General features: G+C 40.4%; 1 protein-coding gene across 1 annotated transcript in view; it reads left to right on the top strand.

The window, feature by feature from the left end:
- Positions 1 to 21,132, top strand: part of LOC140480759 (kinesin-1 heavy chain) — a 101,330-nt gene that overhangs the window by 45,287 nt on the left and 34,911 nt on the right. Inside the window, exons 11-16 of the mRNA XM_072576101.1 lie at positions 799 to 947; positions 5,317 to 5,489; positions 6,664 to 6,732; positions 7,281 to 7,487; positions 8,176 to 8,319; positions 14,795 to 14,980. Coding sequence (XP_072432202.1) covers positions 799 to 947; positions 5,317 to 5,489; positions 6,664 to 6,732; positions 7,281 to 7,487; positions 8,176 to 8,319; positions 14,795 to 14,980 — 928 coding nt within the window. The remainder of the gene's footprint in view (positions 1 to 798; positions 948 to 5,316; positions 5,490 to 6,663; positions 6,733 to 7,280; positions 7,488 to 8,175; positions 8,320 to 14,794; positions 14,981 to 21,132) is intronic.

Raw genomic sequence — 21,132 nt, 5'->3', positions numbered from 1 at the left:
GTTTCTTAAACTGGGCTTCTGTTTTTGGAAGTTTGACCTGGAAGTACTGAATAGCATAGTTCCCTGGTAAAAGACATTATGGAAGAGGCAATAAACACCTGGCAGGGGAAGGAATAATCAAAGCTGTAAAAATAGTATTTAAAAATCTGGAAGTACTCCGCAGGATAGATTGGCTTCTGTGCTGAAAGAAGCTGCTGACTATTCAGGTTGAACTTGCATCATTCAACTGAGACTTGACTCTGCTTCTCACTAAGGATGCTGCCAGGTCTACAGTCCGATGTATTCAGCATTTTTTTCCTTTTAAATTTCAGATTCTAGCATGTGCTTTTCTTCAGCCAAAGTTGTAGTTTGTCATTACCTCATGTGCAATCTGGTTTGGGTGTCAAGAACCACTGTTAAGCAATTTAAAACTATCATTAAGGCGACATAGTAACACATTTGGTGAGCATGGGATATCTTGCTACAAAACTGTTAAAGATCATTTGGAGGAAAGTTCAGCTAAACATAAAAAGCATAATAAAATGCAAGTCTATGGAAGGAGAGAGAAGACTCAGTACAGCTGTTTTGAGTTGAGCGACATAAATTTTTTTTCATCTATTTAAACCGTTCTGGGTTTACTTTGTGCCATGCTAAACAACTGCAGTGTGCATGTGGATGAGGCCAGATTATTCAAAGAGCAAAAAGCTTGTGTGGAGGTATTAATGTACAACATTTGGTTAACAAGTTAGGGAAGATCTGTGCTTTTTCTTTAGACCAAGTAAACGAGTAATTTGTTCACCCCTTTTCTGTTTCTGATAGGGCCAAGACTATTAAGAATACTGTAACCGTTAATGTTGAGTTAACAGCAGAACAATGGAAGAAGAAGTATGAAAAAGAGAAAGAGAAAAACAAGACTTTAAGAAATACCATACAGTGGCTTGAAAATGAACTCAATAGATGGCGTAAAGGTATGTAAGCTTTCATTAGTAAAGTTGAACCACACATTACGACTTGAAAAATGATTTAACTTGCGCCAGTTAAGATTTGGAAGGGACTCTGAGTTACTGTTAGTTTTGACTTGTCCATATCGATTTCTGTGAGACTACTTCACCTTGACCAGGACTCTGGGCATCCAAATTCATCCCTGTGCACTGTTTCAGATGCATTAGTGTGGTCTATAAGTGACATACAGGGCTTAGCCTTGCTTTCAACACCTTTTCTTGAACTAGTATGAACAGAGGTGCCATGTCTCTGATGGTTTTGTCCGCTCTGAAGCGGAACTGACTGTTTTGGGGAGAGCGGGGGTTTCTTCACAAGATGGTTGGCACAAGCCTGTTCAGAAGTATTCAGGCCAGGACTTTCCCAGCAGTAGGAACTGAGGTGATCCCTTGGCAGTTGATCAGTCTGATGTTTCCCCTTTGTTTTTATACCAAGTTTTCAACTCTGTATAGTTTCTGTATACTCCCTTCCATGCCAACTCTGAAATTGCCAAATATGACAGTTTTGACCTTGGGAAGTGCATTTCGGATGAGTTCATGTAGATAGAACCCATCAATGTCAGCCTTATGGATTGGAGAAAAAACACAGATTTGACTTGTAGCCTGCTAGTCTCAAATGAAATGGTGAATAGATATTGGCAGACTTAAGTTTAGGGGCTGAAGTCGTCATCACTATGAAGGAAATGCTGAGGATACAATGTTCATCTTCAGGCCTAAATGACCATGGCAAGTGTAGTCAATATTGTCTTCTGAGCTAAGTCTTAGTCTGAGATGCAAACCTTGCTCACAGGCTATTACATAGCTATCCTGTATAGCTAGCGCATGAGCCACCAAACCACTATTGAGTATCATTGAATGACTATTGCATTCTGAGTTGTCCAGTGTGTTCAGGCAGGCCTGTTTCAGAATTTTTCTTTTTCCCTGTTTTGAAATGACGTTTTTGAGTTCACATTTTTTTATTATTGCTTACTCTGATTTAAGCTGGCAATACCAGCATTTGCTTCGGTCCTTCAAATCAGAATTAAGCAGTGCTGTCTTTCAGAAAGGCTGCTTGGTCACTCAAGGTTCTATTGGCTAATGAAGTCATTGTCACTGGGCTGTTGTCAAAATAAGCAGTATCCTGAGCCACTGCGTGCAGTGTCATCTTGCATCTGTGTTTTTTTTACATCTTTCCCAACACTGTAGTATGAACTTGTTTCAGGTGGAGTGAATATTTTTTCCTACCTGTCTGTGGTTGCAATTTAAGTTGGAGTACAGCTTTGCCAATTGATCCCACCTTTGAAGTCTGGAGCTCATCTCTCATGGCCAACAAACTAGGATGATGGTAGTGAAGTCATGGGTTGAATTGGGAGTTTGAGACTTGATTGGCAATCCACCTGTGCAACAAAGGCCCTGCCTGTCTGCAACCATTCCATATTTAGCTGGTATGCCAACAACTGTATGGTATGGCATGTTTTTGATCATCTGTTTTGTTTCAGCCATTTGGCAGCCTACTGCCCTGGTCATCTCTCTGCCTAGGAGAACTTGTGCATAAGTGTTTGTCACTTCTGTGCTCACTACAATTTGCAAGTCAACTGCTACAGTGTGTCTTAGTATGGTATTTGTAGCCAGTAGTGAGAGTTGGGTGTCAATGAGGATATGATTCCTGTCCAGTTTGTGTATGCAGTGTTCCCTAATGAATGTTTTTGCTACTGCACGGGCCTTCAACATCAGTGCAGCAGCAGCAGCCAGAAGCAGAAACCATACATTGGTTTACCAATTGGTGTGTGGAGCTTACCTGCAGCCATATGACCATGCAGCAACTAGGATGCAATAGCAAATGACACTTTAGCCAAAATAATTGTTGTTCATTCTTGGGAAAAAAAATACAGCATGTCTAGATTGCTTTCAGTCTGGCTACCTTGGATTGGAACCTTGGAACACCTAGACTCTGTTGGAAGTCACTAGACAGGTGTGTTTGCCCCTGTCTCTTCAGATGTAATTTGTTCAGGATGTTGACAGGATATTTTACAGAAGCCCTTCAGGGAGGCTAGCTTATTCACCTTTTCAGCTCTTCCACAGGACCTTTTACGTGGGTTCCTCAAAGATAGCAGTCTTATTTCTTACTGGATACATCTTAACTGTATCCCAAAACAATGAAATAACCATACTCCTGACCAGCATTAACTCTGTCAGCTGTGTGGGCCTCTGAAGTCTGTGTGCAGCAGCGACTTCGCAAACTGGAAGTCAGTGCTTCAATCAGAAAATTGATAAGCTTGGAGGCAATGTTGCTCCTCATGGTCATGAACCCAAAGATGATTTTTGGTATAGGAGTTGTGATGTCAATTTGAGGTTGTACAGGATGTTGGTGAGGCCTCTTCTGGAATACTGTGTCCAGTCCTTGTCACCTTGTTATAGGACTGATGTTATTAAATTGGCGAAGATTTAAAATGATTTACCAGGATGCTGCTGGGAATGGAAGGTTTGAGCTATGAAAATAGGCTGAGACCTTTTTCACTGGAGTGGAGAAGATTGAGGGGATACCCTTAGAGGTTTATAAGATCACTGGGGCTCGGATAATATGAATAGCAAAGCCCTTTCCCTAAAGTAGGGGAGTTCAAGCTAGGGTAATATTTTTAAGTTGAGAGGAGAAACATTTTAAAAAGGACCTGAGGGCCAACTTTTTTTTAAAGTGGTTCGTATGTGGGACTACCAGAGGAAATAGTGGATGCAGGTACAGTTACAACATTTTAAGTCATTTGGATGAGTACATGAATAGGAAAGGTTTGGCGGGATATGGGCCAAAAGCAGGCTAGTGGTACTAGTTTGGTTTGGTTTGAGAACATGGTCAGCATGGACTTGTTGGACTGAAGTGTTTTTTCATGCTGTGTGACTCAGTATGATTAGGGATAGTCAACATGGCTTTGTGCGTGGGAAATCATGTCTGTCAAACTTGATTGAGTTTTTTTTTGAAGAAGTAACAAAGAGGATTGAGGGCAGAGAGTAGATGTGATCTATATGAACTTCAGTAGGGGGGTTCGACAAGGTTCCCCATGGGAGACTGATTAGCAAGGTTAGATCTCATGGAATACAGGGGAACTAGCTATTTCGATACAGAACTGGCTCAAAGGTAGAAGACAGAGGGTGGTGGTGGAGGGTTGTTTTCCAGACTGGAGGCCTATGACCAGTGAAGTGCCACAAGGATCAGTGCTGGGTCCTCTACTTTTTGTCATTTACATAAATGATTTGAATGTGAGCATAAGAGGTACAGTTAGTAAGTTTGCAGATGACACCAAAATTGGAGGTGTAGTAGACAGCAAAGAGTGTTACCTCAGATTGCAATAGGATCTTGACCAGATGGGCCAATGGACTGAAGTGGCAGATGGAATTTAATTCAGATAAATGTGAGATGCTGCATTTGGGGAAAACAAATCTTAGCAGGACTTGTGGTAAGGTCCTAGGAAGTGTTGATGAACAAAGAGACCTTGGAGTGCAGGTTCATAGCTCCTTGAAAGTGGAATCGCTGGTAGATAGGATAGTGAAGGAGGAGTTTGGTATGCTTTCCTTTATTGGTCAGAGTATTGAGTACAGGAGTTGGGAGGTAATGTTGTGGCTGTGCAGGATGTTGGTTAGGCCACTGTTTTAATATTGTGTGCAATTCTGGTCGTCTCCCTATCAGAAAGATGTTGTGAAACTTGAAAGGGTTCAGAAAAGATTTAAAAGGATGCTGCCAGGGTTGAAGGATTTGAGCTATAGGGAGAGGCTGAACAGGCTGGGGCTGTTTTCCCTGGAGCATCGGTGGCTGAGGGGTGACCTTATAGAGGTTTACAAAATTGAGGGGCATGGATAGGGTAAATAGGCAAAGTCCTTTCCCTGGGGTCAGGGAGTCCAGAACTACAGGGCATAAGTTTAGGGTCAGAGGGGAAAGATATGAAAGAGACCTAAGGGGCAACTTTGTCACACTGAGGGTGATATGGGTGTGGAATGAACTGCCAGAGGAAGTAGTGGAGGCTGGTACAATTGCAACAGTTAAAAGGCATTTGGATGGGTATATGAATAGGAAGGGTTTGGAGGGATATGGGCCGGGTGCTGGCAGGTGGGACTAGATTGGGTTGGGATATCTGGGCGGCATGGACGGTTTGGACCGAAGGGTCTGTTTCCATGCTATACATCTGACTGTTTGTTTGTTTGTTTTTTCAAAAATAGTTTTCCACTGTATTCCTTTAGTGTTTTTTTAAAAATAGGAATAGACACATCTACCTACACCTCAAATGAGCCAAATTTTATCATTCAGAAAAAAAAAAATTCTAATGGGGAAGAACTGATTTGCTTTATATCTTCAATGTATTCTTTTCTAAAGGGGAGTCTGTGCCTATAGAAGAACAATATGACAAAGAGAAACACAAGGAGGCACTTGAGATTGTTCTCACCAATGACAAAATTGAGGAAACTCCGACTGTTAAACTCACTGATGCCGAGAAGCAAAAGATGGATTCAGAAATTTCTAAACTGTATAAGCAGCTGGATGATAAGGTGTGTTAATTCCCCTTCCCCAACTGTACTGCAAGAGTTGATGCATTTAAATTGTTTCTAGTGTTTTTTTTGATATCGAAAGCAAATTAGTTTTACTGTAATAGATTGTTCCTTTGATTCTTAGTCCCCATGAGAAAGCAAAATTCTGTGACATTAGTGAAATAGTTGACCTATTCTAATTGAATTGGTCTCTTTTAATAGTTAGAGTACTAACTGTGAGATATGAAGCAGCCATTTTAAATTGAAAGGACCAAGTTTAAAAACAGGCTATCTCCATTTTTACTTAATCTATCTCTCTCTTAACCAATTAAGTGAGTATATTCTGAAAAGTGTTCAAGGTGAATTATTTTAAAATAAGTCTGTTACATCTTGATGGTACTTGATGAAAAACAGTTTGGATATGGAGCTGGTTGGAGGATAAATGCCATCAACCATTTACAATCATTGAGGCATATCAACTCAATTAACTTGTTGTTTTCAGAGGAGGTAAAATTGAGAACTGGCAGTTTTAAGGTACTGTGAATTGTTTATTATTGATGTAATCAGGTTAATTTGAATAGTGGTTATATGCAATACAAATCGACTCCAATGGGTACCTTTTCCTTCAGGCGCTAGCTTTGTAAAAGAAATTTTAAATTGTAGCTAAATTAACTGTTATTTCGTTTCTGAATAAGGAAATTGGTCAATTATCTTGAAAGGGTATTGACAAATAAATTGAATTGAATTTATTGTCAGGTGTATCGAGGCACAGTGAAAAGTCTTGCGAGCAATAAACGCAGATCACATAGTTAAGTAACATAGCATAAATAAAAGGATGGACATGGATGAATCAAAATTTGCCTTTGCTCTCTTCAGGTTATAAGACTGTCACTTTGCTATTTCATAGGCTGGGATAAATGATGTCAGGTTACTCTTAAAAACTGCATATTGTTTGCAAGAAATTGAACACTTGATGAAAGTTATCATTTAGTACTGATACAATTTTAAAAATTACTTTTACTTTTCAATGATCATACGTGAACAAAGGTCTAATGTTTGGTTGATAGGAAAAGTGAAGTATTTAAATTATGTTCTGATGTATCTTTGCAGGGGGTGTTTTTCTTTTAGTGTACTGTTAGTATTGCTGGTAAATCCATCTAAATGTGAATTGATTGTATTTTAACTCTGATTATAGGATGAGGAGATCAACCAACAGAGTCAGCTGGTGGAAAAACTTAAGCAGCAGATGTTGGATCAGGAAGAAGTAAGTCTGATCAAACTTGCTAACATTGTTTTCATCTAGTTGTATTAGACAGGCTTTTACTTGTCAATTGATTGCACCCTGCATGTCGATGGTCTCATCAACAGCCTATTCAGTTTCTGTATTTTTGAGCAGAAATCTAATGTAACCATTGAGCCTGACACTTTTTTTTTCTTTCTGCTTCATAGCTCAGGGTATTAAGACCATTTGTGCTGCTAGTCCTACAAATATATTACTACCTAATTCAAAATAGATCAGAGATCCTACCTGAAGTCTTTCTCATTTCTATTCTTAACGAACATTGTTATGAACCCAACATTGCCGGCTGTGTTTACACATTGAAGCATTGGGAGATTTTGAACTCCTTCGCTGATTTATCTTGCAAGTATTAAATATATCACTGAAGGATTTATTAAACTTTAAGAATAAAATGACTGAAATATTGCAGGTGTAATTAGCCAATTTTTATATAACTAAACCTGTAATACAGTAAACATGAAAGTAATAAAGTGCTTTCATTTATCTGGTGCTGATTTTACATCTTTATGTAGCTTCTGGCATCCACCAGACGAGACCAAGACAACATGCAGTCAGAACTTAATCGCCTACAGGCTGAGAATGATGCCTCTAAAGAAGAAGTGAAGGAGGTGCTGCAAGCATTGGAAGAACTTGCAGTCAATTATGACCAGAAATCACAAGAAGTTGAGGACAAGACAAGGGAATTTGAGCTACTAAGTGATGAACTGGGTCAAAAATCGGTAAGGAGTTGCTCTAGGTGAAAGCCTTTCACAATTGTGCACCATGTTTAAAAACAGCTGGTATCTTCCTTGAATATTTTGGTGCTGTGTATGGATTAGGTAGAGAGGTGAACTTTAGAGGTTAATAAAATTGTGAGGAGTATAGACAGACTTAATGATAGGTGTCTTTTCCCTAGGATGGGGAATTTCAAGAGTGGGGGCATATTTAAGGTGAGAGAAGAGAAATTTAATAAAGATGAGGGGAAAATTTTTTTAAGAGGATGGCATGTGGAGTGAATGTCCTGAGGAAATGGTGGATAATGACGCAACTGCAATGTTTAAAAGATGCTTTAGTAAGTACATCTTTTATTTTGCAGAGATATGGACCAGAGCAGGCAAGTGGGTCTAGTTTTTAGTTTGGGATTGTTTGGTATGGACCAGTTGGACCCAAGTGTCTGTTTCTGTGCTTTGACTCTATAAAAGATGAAATTTTTGCTAAATAATTGTAAAGAGACTTTGTAGCCTGTTGAAAGGGTATTTTGTTTCTTGATTGGTTAGATGCAAATTAATTGTGTATGCTTGTGTCAAAGCAACACTTTACATCCTGGTTCATATCTGATTCTCAATCTGATTCTTATTAGCTTAAATAACTGCTTAAATTTTTGCTTTGCTTGTTATGAAGATGATTACTTCATTTCTGTTGATGCAGGCTACATTAACGTCCATTGATGCAGAGCTGCAAAAACTGAAGGAAATGACCAATCATCAGAAGAAACGAGTCACTGAAATGATGACGTCATTGTTAAAAGATCTAGCAGAAATTGGAATTGCAGTTGGCAACAATGATGTTAAGGTAAGCAATACTATCTTGAAACATTGATTTGTGGCTGTCTGCCAACAAGCAAAAGCAATGTTATTGTCAGGGGAAACATACTTTTTGATCCTTTTTTATCCATTCCTATCTCTAGGAATTTGAAAAGTTAACATGCTACTGTCAAACTCAAAAATTCTGCAATTAGTTTTCAGACCGCTTCAGTCAGTCTTGACTGTGTATTGAATGTTGCCTACTCCGTGCAGTGGTAACTTTTTTTTTTAATCAAGGTAATCATTTTACCTTTCTAAACATGATCCTTTACCAGTAGCGTTGCCAACTTTAGAAGTAAGTTTGTTGTCACGTGTAAAGTACAGTGAACGACTTCACCGTTCCTGGTGCCATCTTAGGTATAAAGGTGCCAAGGTACAAAATAGAAAAAGAAATGTCAAGAGTTCAATATTACAATTGTTCTGTAGCCATGGGCCTGCAGTTGCTCCACGCTGGGCTTTCCCATGAGGGGTCATGTTTCCCCATATCGGGCCCACACTCCCCACTAAGGCATGCTCTCCCCCCACACTGGGCTGAGTCAATTGCCATCCTGGCTTACCAACCGCCTCGCTGCTGACCATCATTCAGCTTTGCTTACTATACTGCTTAAATATTCTAGTTTAAATTTATACACTCACACTACTTTTCAAGGATAAAATGCTTAGTTTCTGTAGTTCTTCCTAATCAAATGAATTGTCCAGTATGATCCAGTAATAAACTGCGTAGAATGTAACTAACACAAGTGAGTCATTCTTCAACCTGACAAGTCTGTGCCGTTGATTCTGCTCTGTTAGCTGTCTCCTACACCTCTGCACTAACACTGTTAGCTATATAGAATAGAATGACCAAAAGACAATGCGGTGATCACTCCTGATACAGGCTCCCAATTTTCAAAACCACCTACTATATGGCTGCAACTAGACCAGTAAAGAGACAAAATAAATGCAGATGCTGGAATCCAAAGTAGACAAGCAGGAGGCTGGAAGAACACAGCAAGCCAGGCAGCATCAGGAGGTGGAGAAATTGACATTTTGGGTATAACTAGACCTGTATGGCCTGTTTGCTGCTTAGAAGAAGGAAAAATAGGTTCAATAGAATAATGCCAATCTGTTTCACTCCAGATTTGGGCAGACTTGAGATTCTTAATCTTGTGGAGCACAGTCAGTATTGTATATCTGCAGATAGATTGATTAAATATGTAGATTTTCCTAATTGGGACACCTGGACTCATCTAAATCCTATGTTAGTTAATATGCTATTGATCTTCAATTGCTAAACTGTTGGGCTCAAGGATTGTAATGTGTTTTGAAGCTGAAACTAGTTCTTAAGATTCCTTTTGTCAGCATAAAGTTTTGTCTCAATTTACTGGAAAGACATTAAAGGTAAATTATTGAAAAGAAATATAGTTTGCTTTATTATTGTGAGCAATCAGTTGTAGGCTAGGTGCTTCCTGTTATCAGATGTCTAGCAAATACATTTAGAATATATGTAAAAGAATTTTGAGACAAAAGTCTGTCTAAAGTTTAGACAGTAAGCTAATTTTGAAAATATGCACTCAAGTTTCATTATAGAATTTCAAGTTTCAGAAATCAAAAAATGGGCTCCTGGGTTTCAAACAAACCTACAAATTTGAGAACTTCAACCTTCTCTGGTATTTTTCTTAGTCTTTTTCATCTGATTAACTTTAACTTTAAAAAAGTAATTGATTTATTTTATGACTAGACTTGAGCAGGGCTTTCCAAATAATATGTACTTAAAGTGAATGAATTGTTTAACACCTTTTATTGAAAAAGGGGAGGCAAGAAACAGGTAACCATAGGTCAGTTAGCCTAATACTTAGGCAAAAGTGAGGACTGCAGATGCTGAAAATCAGTCTAGATTAGAGCAGTGCTGGAAAAGAGTAGTAGGTCAGGTAGCATCCGAGGAATAGGAAAATCGACATTTCGGGCAAAAGCCCTTCATCAGGACTGAAACGTCAATTTTCCTACTCCTCGGATGCTGTCTGACCTGTTGTGCTTTTCCAGCACCACACTAACCTAATACTTACCCAATTACAGATATTACGGATCTAATTGTAGAGCATTTAGAAATGCATGATCAGAGTATGGCTTCGTGAAGGGGAACTCATGCCTGACAAATTTACTAGATGACTTTGAGGAGGTAACAAGCAAGATAAATAAAGGAGAAGCACTGGATGTAATATATTTGGATTTTCAGAAGGTGTTTGATAAGGTATCTCATTCTGACAAAGCTATCTTATCATGATAAGAGGCCATGTGATAGAGGTATGTTTCATAGTTGGATATTTGGGTATCTAAACAGAGATGGAATAAGGGGGTCTTTTTCAGGATGGCACCCTGAAACTAGTGCTGTGGCCACAATTATTGACTATATATAGTAATGACTCAGATGAAGGAAGTGAATGTATTATAGCCAAGTTTGTATATTATGCAGGAATGGGTAGGAAGGCACATAGTGATGAGGGTAGAGTCTGCAAAGGGATATACACAGGTTAAATGGAAAAACTTGGTAGATGGAATAAACTGGGAAAATTAGAGGTTATTCACTTTGGCGCAAAGAATAGAGGAGCAAAATGTTGCTTGAAATGGAGAACGATTGCAGAAAGCTGCAGAACAGATTTGGGCGTCCCTGTGCATGAATCAGAAGTTCAGGTAATAAAGGAATGTTGACCTTACTTCAAAGGGAATGGAGTATAAAAGTAGAGAAGCTTTGCTGAAACTACACAGGGCACTAATCAGATCACACTGGAATACTGCAAACAGTCTAATAAACCAACCCAAAGAATTTTCTCTGGACTGGCTCCAGTGCCAATATAGACGGGCAGGAGGCTGGAAGAACACAGCAAGCCAGGCAGCTTTAGGAGGTGCAGAAGTCAAATGTTTTGGGTCTAACCCTTCAGGACTGGGGGTGGGTGTGGCGAGAGCTGCAGATGGAGGCTGGGGCAGGGTGGTGAAGTGGGGATAGGATCCATTGCTAGTTTGACCTCCTTTCAATAAGGGGGCCTAATCTGATTGCAGTATGTCAGCTGTGGTCTGACGTGTACCTTTTAAAGGAAACCACCCTACTTCTATATTCTATTCCATTTGATGTAAAACTGAAGTTGATGCCAGGTAGATGGAGCCTGTCCCACAAGGAGCGGTTGCGTAGATTGGATTGGATTCATTGTAGTTTTGAAGAATAAGAGGTGACCATATTGAAACATACAAGATTCCTTAAGGGTCTTGACAGAATAGATTTGGAGACGTTTTTCCTTGTGGAGAACCTGGCATCAGGAGATATAAGGTCAAGCATTTAAGACACAAATTTCTCGAGAGTTGTGTATCTATAGAATTGTTTATAACAAGGGTGTGTCATTAGAATATTCAAGGCTGAGATGGACAGATGTTTACTTAGGGAATCACCTGGCTGTGGAGGGAAAAGCAAAAAAAGTAAACTTGATGGTTGCCAGATCTCATTAAATGGCAGAGCAAATAACACTGGCTACACGGCGTACTTTTGCTCAAGTGGACAAAGGAAGGTTGCCTTATTACTAAGAAATTAAATTTAGTCAATAGTAAGAAACTAAGTGGGTCGGATGGTGTAGAATCTGTTTGGGTAGAATTGAAGAACCATAAAGGTTTTAAAAAGAAAACCAAAGTTGGAATTATGCACAGGCCTCCAAATAGGAGGAGCTGGGGTGCAAGGTACACCAGGAGATAGAAAAGATGTGTAGGAAAGGCAAAGTTAGTGATCTTGGGGGATTCCAAAATGCAGGTGGACTGGGAAAATCGGGTTGGTAGTGGATTGCAAGAAAAGGAATTTGTGGAATGTCCACAAGATGGCTTTTTAGAGCAGCTTGTGGTGGAGTCCTCTAGGAACAGGATTTAGTGTTGTGCAGTGAGGCTGACTTGATAAGGGAGCTTAAGGTGAAGGAACCCTTAGGAGGCAGTGATCATTTATATGATTGACTGACTTTATCCTGCAATTTGAGAGGGAAAAGGTGGAATCAGAGGTTTACAGTATTACAACTGAATAAAGGCAACTGCAGAGGCATGAGGGAGGAGCTGGGTAGAATTGGCTGGGGGAGGAGCTTAGCAGGAAAGACAGAACAGCAATGGCAGGAATTTCTGGGAGAATTCAGGCGACGCAGCAGAGATTCGTCCCCATGAAAAAGAAACATGACACAGGGAGAATAAGGCAACCGTGGCTGACTAGGGAAGTCAGGGATAGCATAAAAGCAAAAGAGAAAGCATGTAATGTGGGAAAGGGTAGTGAGAAACCAGAGGATTGGGAAATGTACAAAGACTAAGGGCAACGAAAAAAGTGAGGGAAAAGATTAAATAAGAGGGTAAGCGAGCCAGTAATATAAAGGAAGACTTAAGAATTTCTTTCGATTTGTAAAGGGCTGAAGTGTACACTGGGCTGTTGGAAAATGATTCTGGAGATGGTAGTGGGGAACAAGAAAATGGCTGAATTATTTACTTCGTGTCAGTCTTGTCTACGGCAGACATGAGTAATATCCCAAAAATTCGAGTGAGGGGGCAGAGCTGAGTATAGTGGCCATCGCCAAGGAGAAGGTGCTAGAAAAACTGGCTTGAAGGTGGATAAATCAGCTGGACCCAATGGACACACTCTTAGAATTCTAAAGGAGTGGTAGTGGAGGCATTAGTGGTGATCTTTTGAGAAATTGATAGATTCAGGGAGGATCCCAGAGAACTGGAAAATCGCTAACGTGACACTCTTGTTTAAAAAGGGTGTAAGGCAAAAGACAGAAAATTACAGACAGATTAGCCTAACCCCAGTCGTGATCCATTGTGAATGAGATTTCTGAATACTTGGAAGTGTATGGTAAAATAGGGTAAAGTCAGCATGGTTTCATCAGGAGGAGGTCATGCATGACAAATCTGCCAGAATGCTTTGAGGAAGTAACAAGCAGGTTAGACCAAGGAGAGCCTTTTGGTTTATCTACCTGGACTTCAAAAAGGCTTTTGACAAGGTGCCACACAGGAAGTGACTGAGTAAGATAAGGGCCCATGATGTTAAGAGACAAGATGCTAGCATGGATAGAAACTTGGCTGTCTAGCAGAAAGCAGAGCGTGGGGATAAAAAGGTCCTTCTCACGATGGCAGTTAGTGACAAGTGGTGTTCCGCAAGGCTCTGTTGGGACTACATCTTTTCACTGTATACATTAATAATCTAGCTGAAGGAACTGAGCATTCTGGCTAAGTTTGCAAATTACACAAATGTAGAAGGGACATCAGTGAGGAGTCATGGAGGCTACAGAAGGATTTGGACAGGTTAGAATGGGCAAAAGAAGTGGCAGATAGAGTACGTTGTGGGCAAGTGTGAGATCATGCACTTTGGTAGGAAGAATAGAGGCATGGACTCTTTTTTTTCTAAATGGTGAGAAAATTCAGAAGTCTGAAGTGCAAAGAGACTTGGGAGTGCTAGTCCATGATTCTGTCAAGGTAAACTTGCAGGTTGAATCAGTAGTTAGGAAGGCTAATGCAATGATGGCAATTTTGTTGAGCGGAGTTGAATGTAAAACCAGGGATGTATTTCTTGGTTCAATAAAGCTCTGGTCAGACCACATTTGAAGTATTGTGTGCAGATTTAGGCCTATCTCTCAGGAAGGATGTACCGGCACTGGAGTGTGTTCAGAGGAGGTCCATGAGAATGGTCCCAGGAATGAACAGCTTAGCATTTTGAGGAATGTTTAAGGACTCTATACCCTATGGAATTTAGAATGATGAGGGGGGATCTAATTGAAACACACAGAATACCAAATGGCCTGGTCAGAGTAGATGCTGGGAAGATGCTTCCATTTGTAGAAGAGACTAGGATCCAAGGACACAGCCTTAGAGTAAAGGGAAGATGTTTTAGAACAGATCAGGAGAAACCTTTTCAGCCAGAGTGGTGAATCAATGGAATTCATTCCCACAGAAGACTGTGGAGGCCAAGTCATTGAGTATATTTAAGACTGAGAGAGGTTCTTGAGCATCAAGGGTTATGGGGAGGATAGTGTTGCAACACCAATCAGCCATGATTGAATGGCAGAGAAGAATCGATGGGCTGAATGACCTAATTTCTTATCCTATGTATTGTAGTCTCCGAGGTATTAGGAAAATGTTCAGGTTTAGTCACAGTATGTTGCAGCTATCTTTTTGACCAAATTTTAATGATGATTCTTTATGGTGTCTAATTTTGTTGCCTGCTGTTTGTGAAGTGCCTTGGGGTGCTTTACTATATTAAATGTGCTGTAGAAGTATAACCTGTTATTTAAGGATGATTTCACTTTTGAGAACAGTAAAACTATTTTAGTTACCTCCTGTTCAATTCTGTTTGTCCCAATAATTTGGATTAATTATTCCCCACATATCTTTTCTTTAATAAATTTGCAGATCTTTGTCTGAAAGTTGTGCTGATATTGTGACAAACTTTATAACTATAATTTATTTCTCTGCAGCCTGAGGGAAGTGGCCTCCTAGATGAGGAATTTACTGTGGCACGGCTGTACATTAGCAAAATGAAATCTGAAGTGAAAACCATGGTAAAACGCTGCAAGCAGTTGGAAAGTACACAGGTCGAGAATAACCAGAAGTTAGAAGAGAATGAAAAGGAACTGGCAGCTTGTCAACTTCGCATTTCCCAGGTAATTGATGTAGTAGTCTCAGAATTGCTAATTCTTTGTGCTGTCCTACCTGTAGCTTCAGTCCAAAGGGATGTCAAAGAAGAACACTTTTTTTTGTTTTTTACAGAGCTTCAACAAATCATTAAAAAAAAGGTTTTAGAGTCCTAGAGATGTACAGCATGGAAACAGACCCGTCGGTCCAATCCGTCCATGCCAACCTGATATTCCAACCCAATCTAGTACCACCTGTCAGCATCTGGTTCATATATCCCTCCAAACCCTCCTTATTCATATACCCATCCAAATGCCTCTTAAATGTTGCAATTGTACCAACCTCCTCCACTTCCTCTGGCAGCTCATTTCATTCATACCCATATAACCCTCTGTCTGAAAAAGTTGCCCCTTGGGTGTGTCTCACATCTTTCCCCTCTCACCCTAAACCTATGCCCTCTAGTTCTGGACTCCCTGATCCCAGGGTAAATAGTTTGTCACACCTCAGCCTCTGCTCCAGGGAAAACAGCCCCAGCCTGTTCAGCCTCTCCCTGTAGCTCATCCTCCAACCCTGGCAACATCCTTCTAAATCTGTTCTGAACCCTTTCAAGTTTCACAACATCTTGCCGATAGGAAGGAGACCAGAATTGCACGCAATATTCCAACAGTGGCCTGACCGATGTCCTGTACAGCCGCAACATGACCTTCCAACTCCTGTACTCAATATTCTGACCAATAAAGGAAAGCATACCAAACGTCGCTTTCACTATCCTATCTACCTGCGATTCCACTTTCAAGGAGCTATGAACCTGCACTCCAAGGTCTCTTTGTTCATCAACACTTCCTAGGACCTTACCATAAGTCCTGCTAAGATTTGTTTTCCCCAAATGCAGCATCTCACATTTATCTGAATTAAACTCCCATTTGCCACTTTTCAGCCCATTGGTCCATCTGGTCAAGAATTTGTGTAATCTGAGGTTACCCTCTTCACTGTCCACTACACCTCCAATTTTGGTGTCATCTGCAAACTTACTAACTGTATCGCTTATGCTCTTATCCAAATCATTTATGTGAATGACAAAAAGTAGAGAACCCAGCACCGATCCTTGACACTCCACTGGTCACAGGCCTTCAGTCTGAAAAACAACCCTCCACGACCACCCTCTGTCTTCTACCTTTGAGCCAGTTCTGTATCCAAATGGCTAGTTCTCCCTTTATTCCGTGAGCTCTAACCTTGCTAATCGGTCTCCCATAGAGAACCTTGTCGAACGCCTTACTGAAGTCCATATAGATCACATCTACTGCTCTGCCCTTATCAATTCTCTTTGTTACTTCTTTTAAAAAACTCAATCAAGATTGTGAGACATGATTTCCCACACACAAAGCCATGCTGGCTATCACTAATCAGTCCTTGCCTTTCCAAATACATGTACATCCTGTCCCTAAGGATTCCCTCTGACAACTTGCCCACCACTGAGGTCAGGCTCACTGGTCTATAGTTCCCTGGCTTGTCCTTACTACCCTTCCTAAACAGTGGCACCACGTTTGCCAACTTCCAGTCCTCTGGCACCTCACCTGTGACTATCGATGATGCAAATATCTCAACAAGAGGCTCAGCAATGCCTTCTCTAGCTTCCCACAGAGTTCTCTGGTACACCTGATCAGGTCCTGGGGATTTATCCACCTTTACCCATTTCAAGGCATCCAGCACTTTCTCCTCTGTAATATGGACATTTTGCAAGACGTCACCATCTATTTCCCTACATTCTATATCTTCCATGTCATTTTCCACAGTAGATACTGATGCAAAATACTTATTTAGTATCTTCCCCCCCATTTTCTGCGGCTCCACACAAAGGCCGCCTTGTGGATCTTCTCTCTAATAGGACCCCTATTTTCTCCCAAGTAACCCTTTTGTCCTTAATATATTTGTAAAAGGGAAAATTAACAAAGTGAATTTCACAACTAATCTTGGAACCGGTTTGGGCGAAGTTCACAATACAGAATCAGATAAGTTAATTGATGTTTTAAGTCTGTCCAAGAGAGAGGCTGTATTAGTGAGTACAGTGGGTTCGTTCTTAATTGTTTTTGGAGATAAGTCTCTTGATTAAACTTAAAATATAAGCCATAGTTCTTAATTTAACCTGGTGCAGTGTTTTGTAGAGGAATAAGATGGTGTTGTTTTCTGGGTCTGTAGATTGTGAAGGAGCAAAAATGGCCTTTGCAGTGATGTGCACGTCTTATCAGATGTGGGAGTTTAAAGAGAGTTTAAGGGTTACTGCGGATTATATCTGCCATAAATGCTGTTGGATGCGAATCGTATCAGATCGAGTGGATCAGTTGGAGAGACAGATAGAAGCAATGAGGAATTTACAACAGCAACAGTATGTGATACATGGCAGTTATAGGAAGGGGGGGAAAAGTCTCAGATACAGTCACAGATGGGTTAACTCCAGGAAGGGTAAGAGAGGTAGGCACCTAGGGCAGGAGTGTTTTATGGATATACCCATTTCAAACAGGTATGCTGTTTTGGAAAATGTAGGGTTTGATGGATTCTCAGGGGGACGTAGCACAAACAGCCAAGTTTCTGGCTCTAATGCAACGAGGGGTACGTCGGCTTCCAAGAGATCAATTGTGTTAGGGGATTCTGTAGTCAGAGGTACAGACAACGTTTCTGTGGCCAGTAGAGAAAAAACAGAATGGTGTGTTGTTTCCCTGGTGCCAGGATCAAGGATGTCTCTGACAGGGTGCAGAATGTTCTCATGGGGGAGAGGGGCCAGCAGGAGGTCATTGTCCACATTGGAACCAATGACATTGGAAGGGAAAAGGTTGAGACTCTGAAGGAGATTACAGAGAGTTAGGCAGAAATTTAAAAAGGAGGTCCTCGAGGATAGTAATATCTGGATTACTCCCAGTGCTGCGAGCTAGTGAGGGCAGGAATAGGAGGATAGAGCAGATGAATGCATGGCTGAGTAACTGGTGTACGGGAGAAGGATTCACATTTTTGGATCATTTGGAATCTCTTTTGGGGTAGAAGTGACCTGAACAAGGACGGATTGCACCTAAATTGGAAGGGGACTAATATACTGGCAGGGAAATTTGCTAGAACTGCTTGGGAGCATTTAAACTAGTAAGATGGAGGGGGGGGGGGGGGGGGGGGGTAGTGAGGAAAGGGATCGATCTGAGACTGCTACAGTTGAGAACAGAAGTGAATCAAACAGTCAGGGACAAAGTAGGACTAATAAATTAAACTACATTTTATTTCCATGCAAAAAGGGGACATGAGTTGGCTTTGGCAAATAGAGTTATATAGATAGAGTTAGAGATGTACAGCATGAAAACGGACCCTTTCGGGATATCACGGTGATGTGAAGTGAATTGGCTGAAGACTGGCACCTGAAGATTACTTTTCATGCTTCAGCCATATTTCTTGCATTTGTGTTAGGCTCCTCCATCATTGACGATGGGGATAGTTGTGGAGCTGCTTTGGTGTCTTCCAGTAGGTTGTTAAATTGGCTACCGCCATTTAAAATGGACTTTGCAGTTTAAATAAGATCTACCGATTGTGGTATTGCTTAGCTCTGTCTATTACTTAGGCAAAAGTGAGGACTGTAGATGCTGGAAATCAGAGTCTAGATTAGAGTGGTGCTGGATGAAGGGCTTTTGCCCGAAACATCGATTTTCCTGCTTCTCAGACGCTGCCTGACTGGCTGTGCTTTTCCAATACCACTCTAATCTAGACTGTCTATCACTTGCCAAACAAAAGCAGCATTCAAATAGTCCATTTTGGTAAGGTGACTCCTAATTTTTTTTTTATTCTTTAGTTATGCCTGGTGCTGTTCCTGGCATGCACATCAGCACTCCATTGAATTTAATACTCAATACTGATTGACCTCCTAGACAGTAATGATTTGAGTAGGGGATGTGCTGGGCTATGAGGTTGTAGTGCAATTCTTCTGCTGATGGCCCACAGAACTTCATGCTTATCTGTTCTCGAGTTGCTAGATCCGTTTGAAATCTGTCCGACTTAACACTGTGATTGGACCACACAACACAGTGGAGGACATTCTCAATGTGATGGCAGGACTTTGGCTACACAAGAATTGTATAGTGGTCACTAACTGATATTTTAATGGATAGATGTATCTGCAGCTGACAGATTGAGGCCAAGTTTTTTCTCATTGGTTTCCCTCACCACCTGTTGCAGACCCTGTGTAGCAGCTATTTTGCAAATATGTATTTTTAGGCTTTGCGGAGCACGCGAAGAGCCAAGTTCATGAATAACTGGACTGCAATTTGTCTATTTTGTCTCTACCATGCTACATTTCTCTCTCTTTTAAAAAGTAAGGCTGGGAATTTTGGGTCATTCAACTAGTTACAATCAATCATAATACAGCATTGTGCATAAACATGTGCCATTGAGATCAAAAGCTTGGAATCTAAATCATTATTAAAAATAGTGCAGATTTTGAGCTGAAAAAACAGATTTTCAACTTGGAAAAGGTGTAAGAAAACAAATTCAAGAGGAAAACTAGTACTTATATTGCTCGAACACATTTGGGTGCTAAATGAGCTCTGGCAGAGGCATTACCATGGATAATGTGCCCATCAATGCTGATTAACAGTTAACGGCCAGGTTTTGTTAAATTTTAAACCAAACAGGTTTACTCCGGTCAGGGCATTACCCAGACAAATGAGCTCGTAAATAGCCTGTCATCTATTTTGTTGATTTGAAACAACAGGCACAGTTGCTTCTGTCCAGAAAGAACTGGGTCCTATGTATTAATGTATAAGCTTACTGTGCATACAAGCACATCATAACAACAAGCTCAGCTGAACATCCTAAATTTAGTGTTGCGAGTTTTGCAAGTGTGGGCTGATAGGAAAGGTACTGATTGTAAACAACTGAAGTGGAATTCTGTTTGATGTCAGTCCTCCAATCTTTGGGGGACACAGCTTCATACCTGACATAGCATTGCACCATCACTAAAATTCCTACTCCACAGTATATATTTGTGCTGTACACAGAATGGCTTTACGACTTGATGGCAACATCCTATTAGTGGTAGAAACCATTCCAGTTACTACTGGTATAGCTTATGGTGGACATAATCTGGTGTTGCTTGGGATGTTGTGTCTTATAGATGAACGTCCCTGATAGGTAGTGGCCTCTAGAAATATTTGTTCATTTTTTTTCTATCCTCTTCTCTCATGTTATATTCTGTCACTTTTTCAATCTATGTAATTCTGCCATGATTGGAGTGATTTTTGATCTTGACTATTCAGCGGACTGTAGTATGTTGACTCTCAATGTGGTCAACTGTGATATTTTGAGGGGGCGGGGTTACAATTGCTGTCCTAGGACATAAAACAAATTGGCAGCAATTGTATCCTATTTTGCTTCAAGTTTAAAAATCTTTTTATATTCAGATTAATTAATACACAACCATTTAGTTTTTATATCCAGTCATGGAATATATGTCCGTAACTAGATCAACACATCAGCATCTTCAAGGACAATGGAGGATAGATAATGAGTTGTCTTCATCCATTGCAGCACTTCCCAGTGCTGTTTGGATGAGAATTCCAGGATGTTGACCCAGTAGCAGTGAAGAAACTGATATAGCTGCAAGTCAGAAAAATTAGCGTATTGGTGGGAGTATCAGGTGGTGCGTTCCTGTGCAACTGCCATTCTCGCGAATCATAAGGGGTCATGAGTTTAGAAGGTGCTGTGTGAGAAGTATTGGTGTGTTGAGACATTACATGTTGTTGGACAAACTAATGTAATTGTATATTGGATTTAAAGGTGGTGTATAGATAGCTAATAAGTGGGGCTGAATGGTGTTGAACTACTTGTATAGTTTGAGCTGTACTCATCCGCACAAATAGGAAATATTCCATCACTATGATTTAGTTGATGAACCAGCTTTGGGGAGATGGGAGGTCAGTTGCTCACTGCAGAATTCCTAACCTTTGATCTACTCTTGTCGTATTTTGTTTATGATTGGTCCATTTCAATTTCTGGCCAATGCTAAGTCCCAGATGTTGATAATGGGTGATTCAGTGGTAATTCCATTGAATATAAATGTTACTAATTGCAAACAACTTTCATGAAAAGTTTGCAGTTTTACTGTTTCTATTTCCTGGATCTATGTTACCCATTCACTGTCCTCCTCTTCAAG

Source organism: Chiloscyllium punctatum, chromosome 8 (assembly GCF_047496795.1).
Source record: "Chiloscyllium punctatum isolate Juve2018m chromosome 8, sChiPun1.3, whole genome shotgun sequence".
NCBI classification, from domain to species: Eukaryota; Metazoa; Chordata; class Chondrichthyes; order Orectolobiformes; family Hemiscylliidae; genus Chiloscyllium; species Chiloscyllium punctatum.
This window is presented reverse-complemented; position numbering and strand designations above follow the sequence as displayed.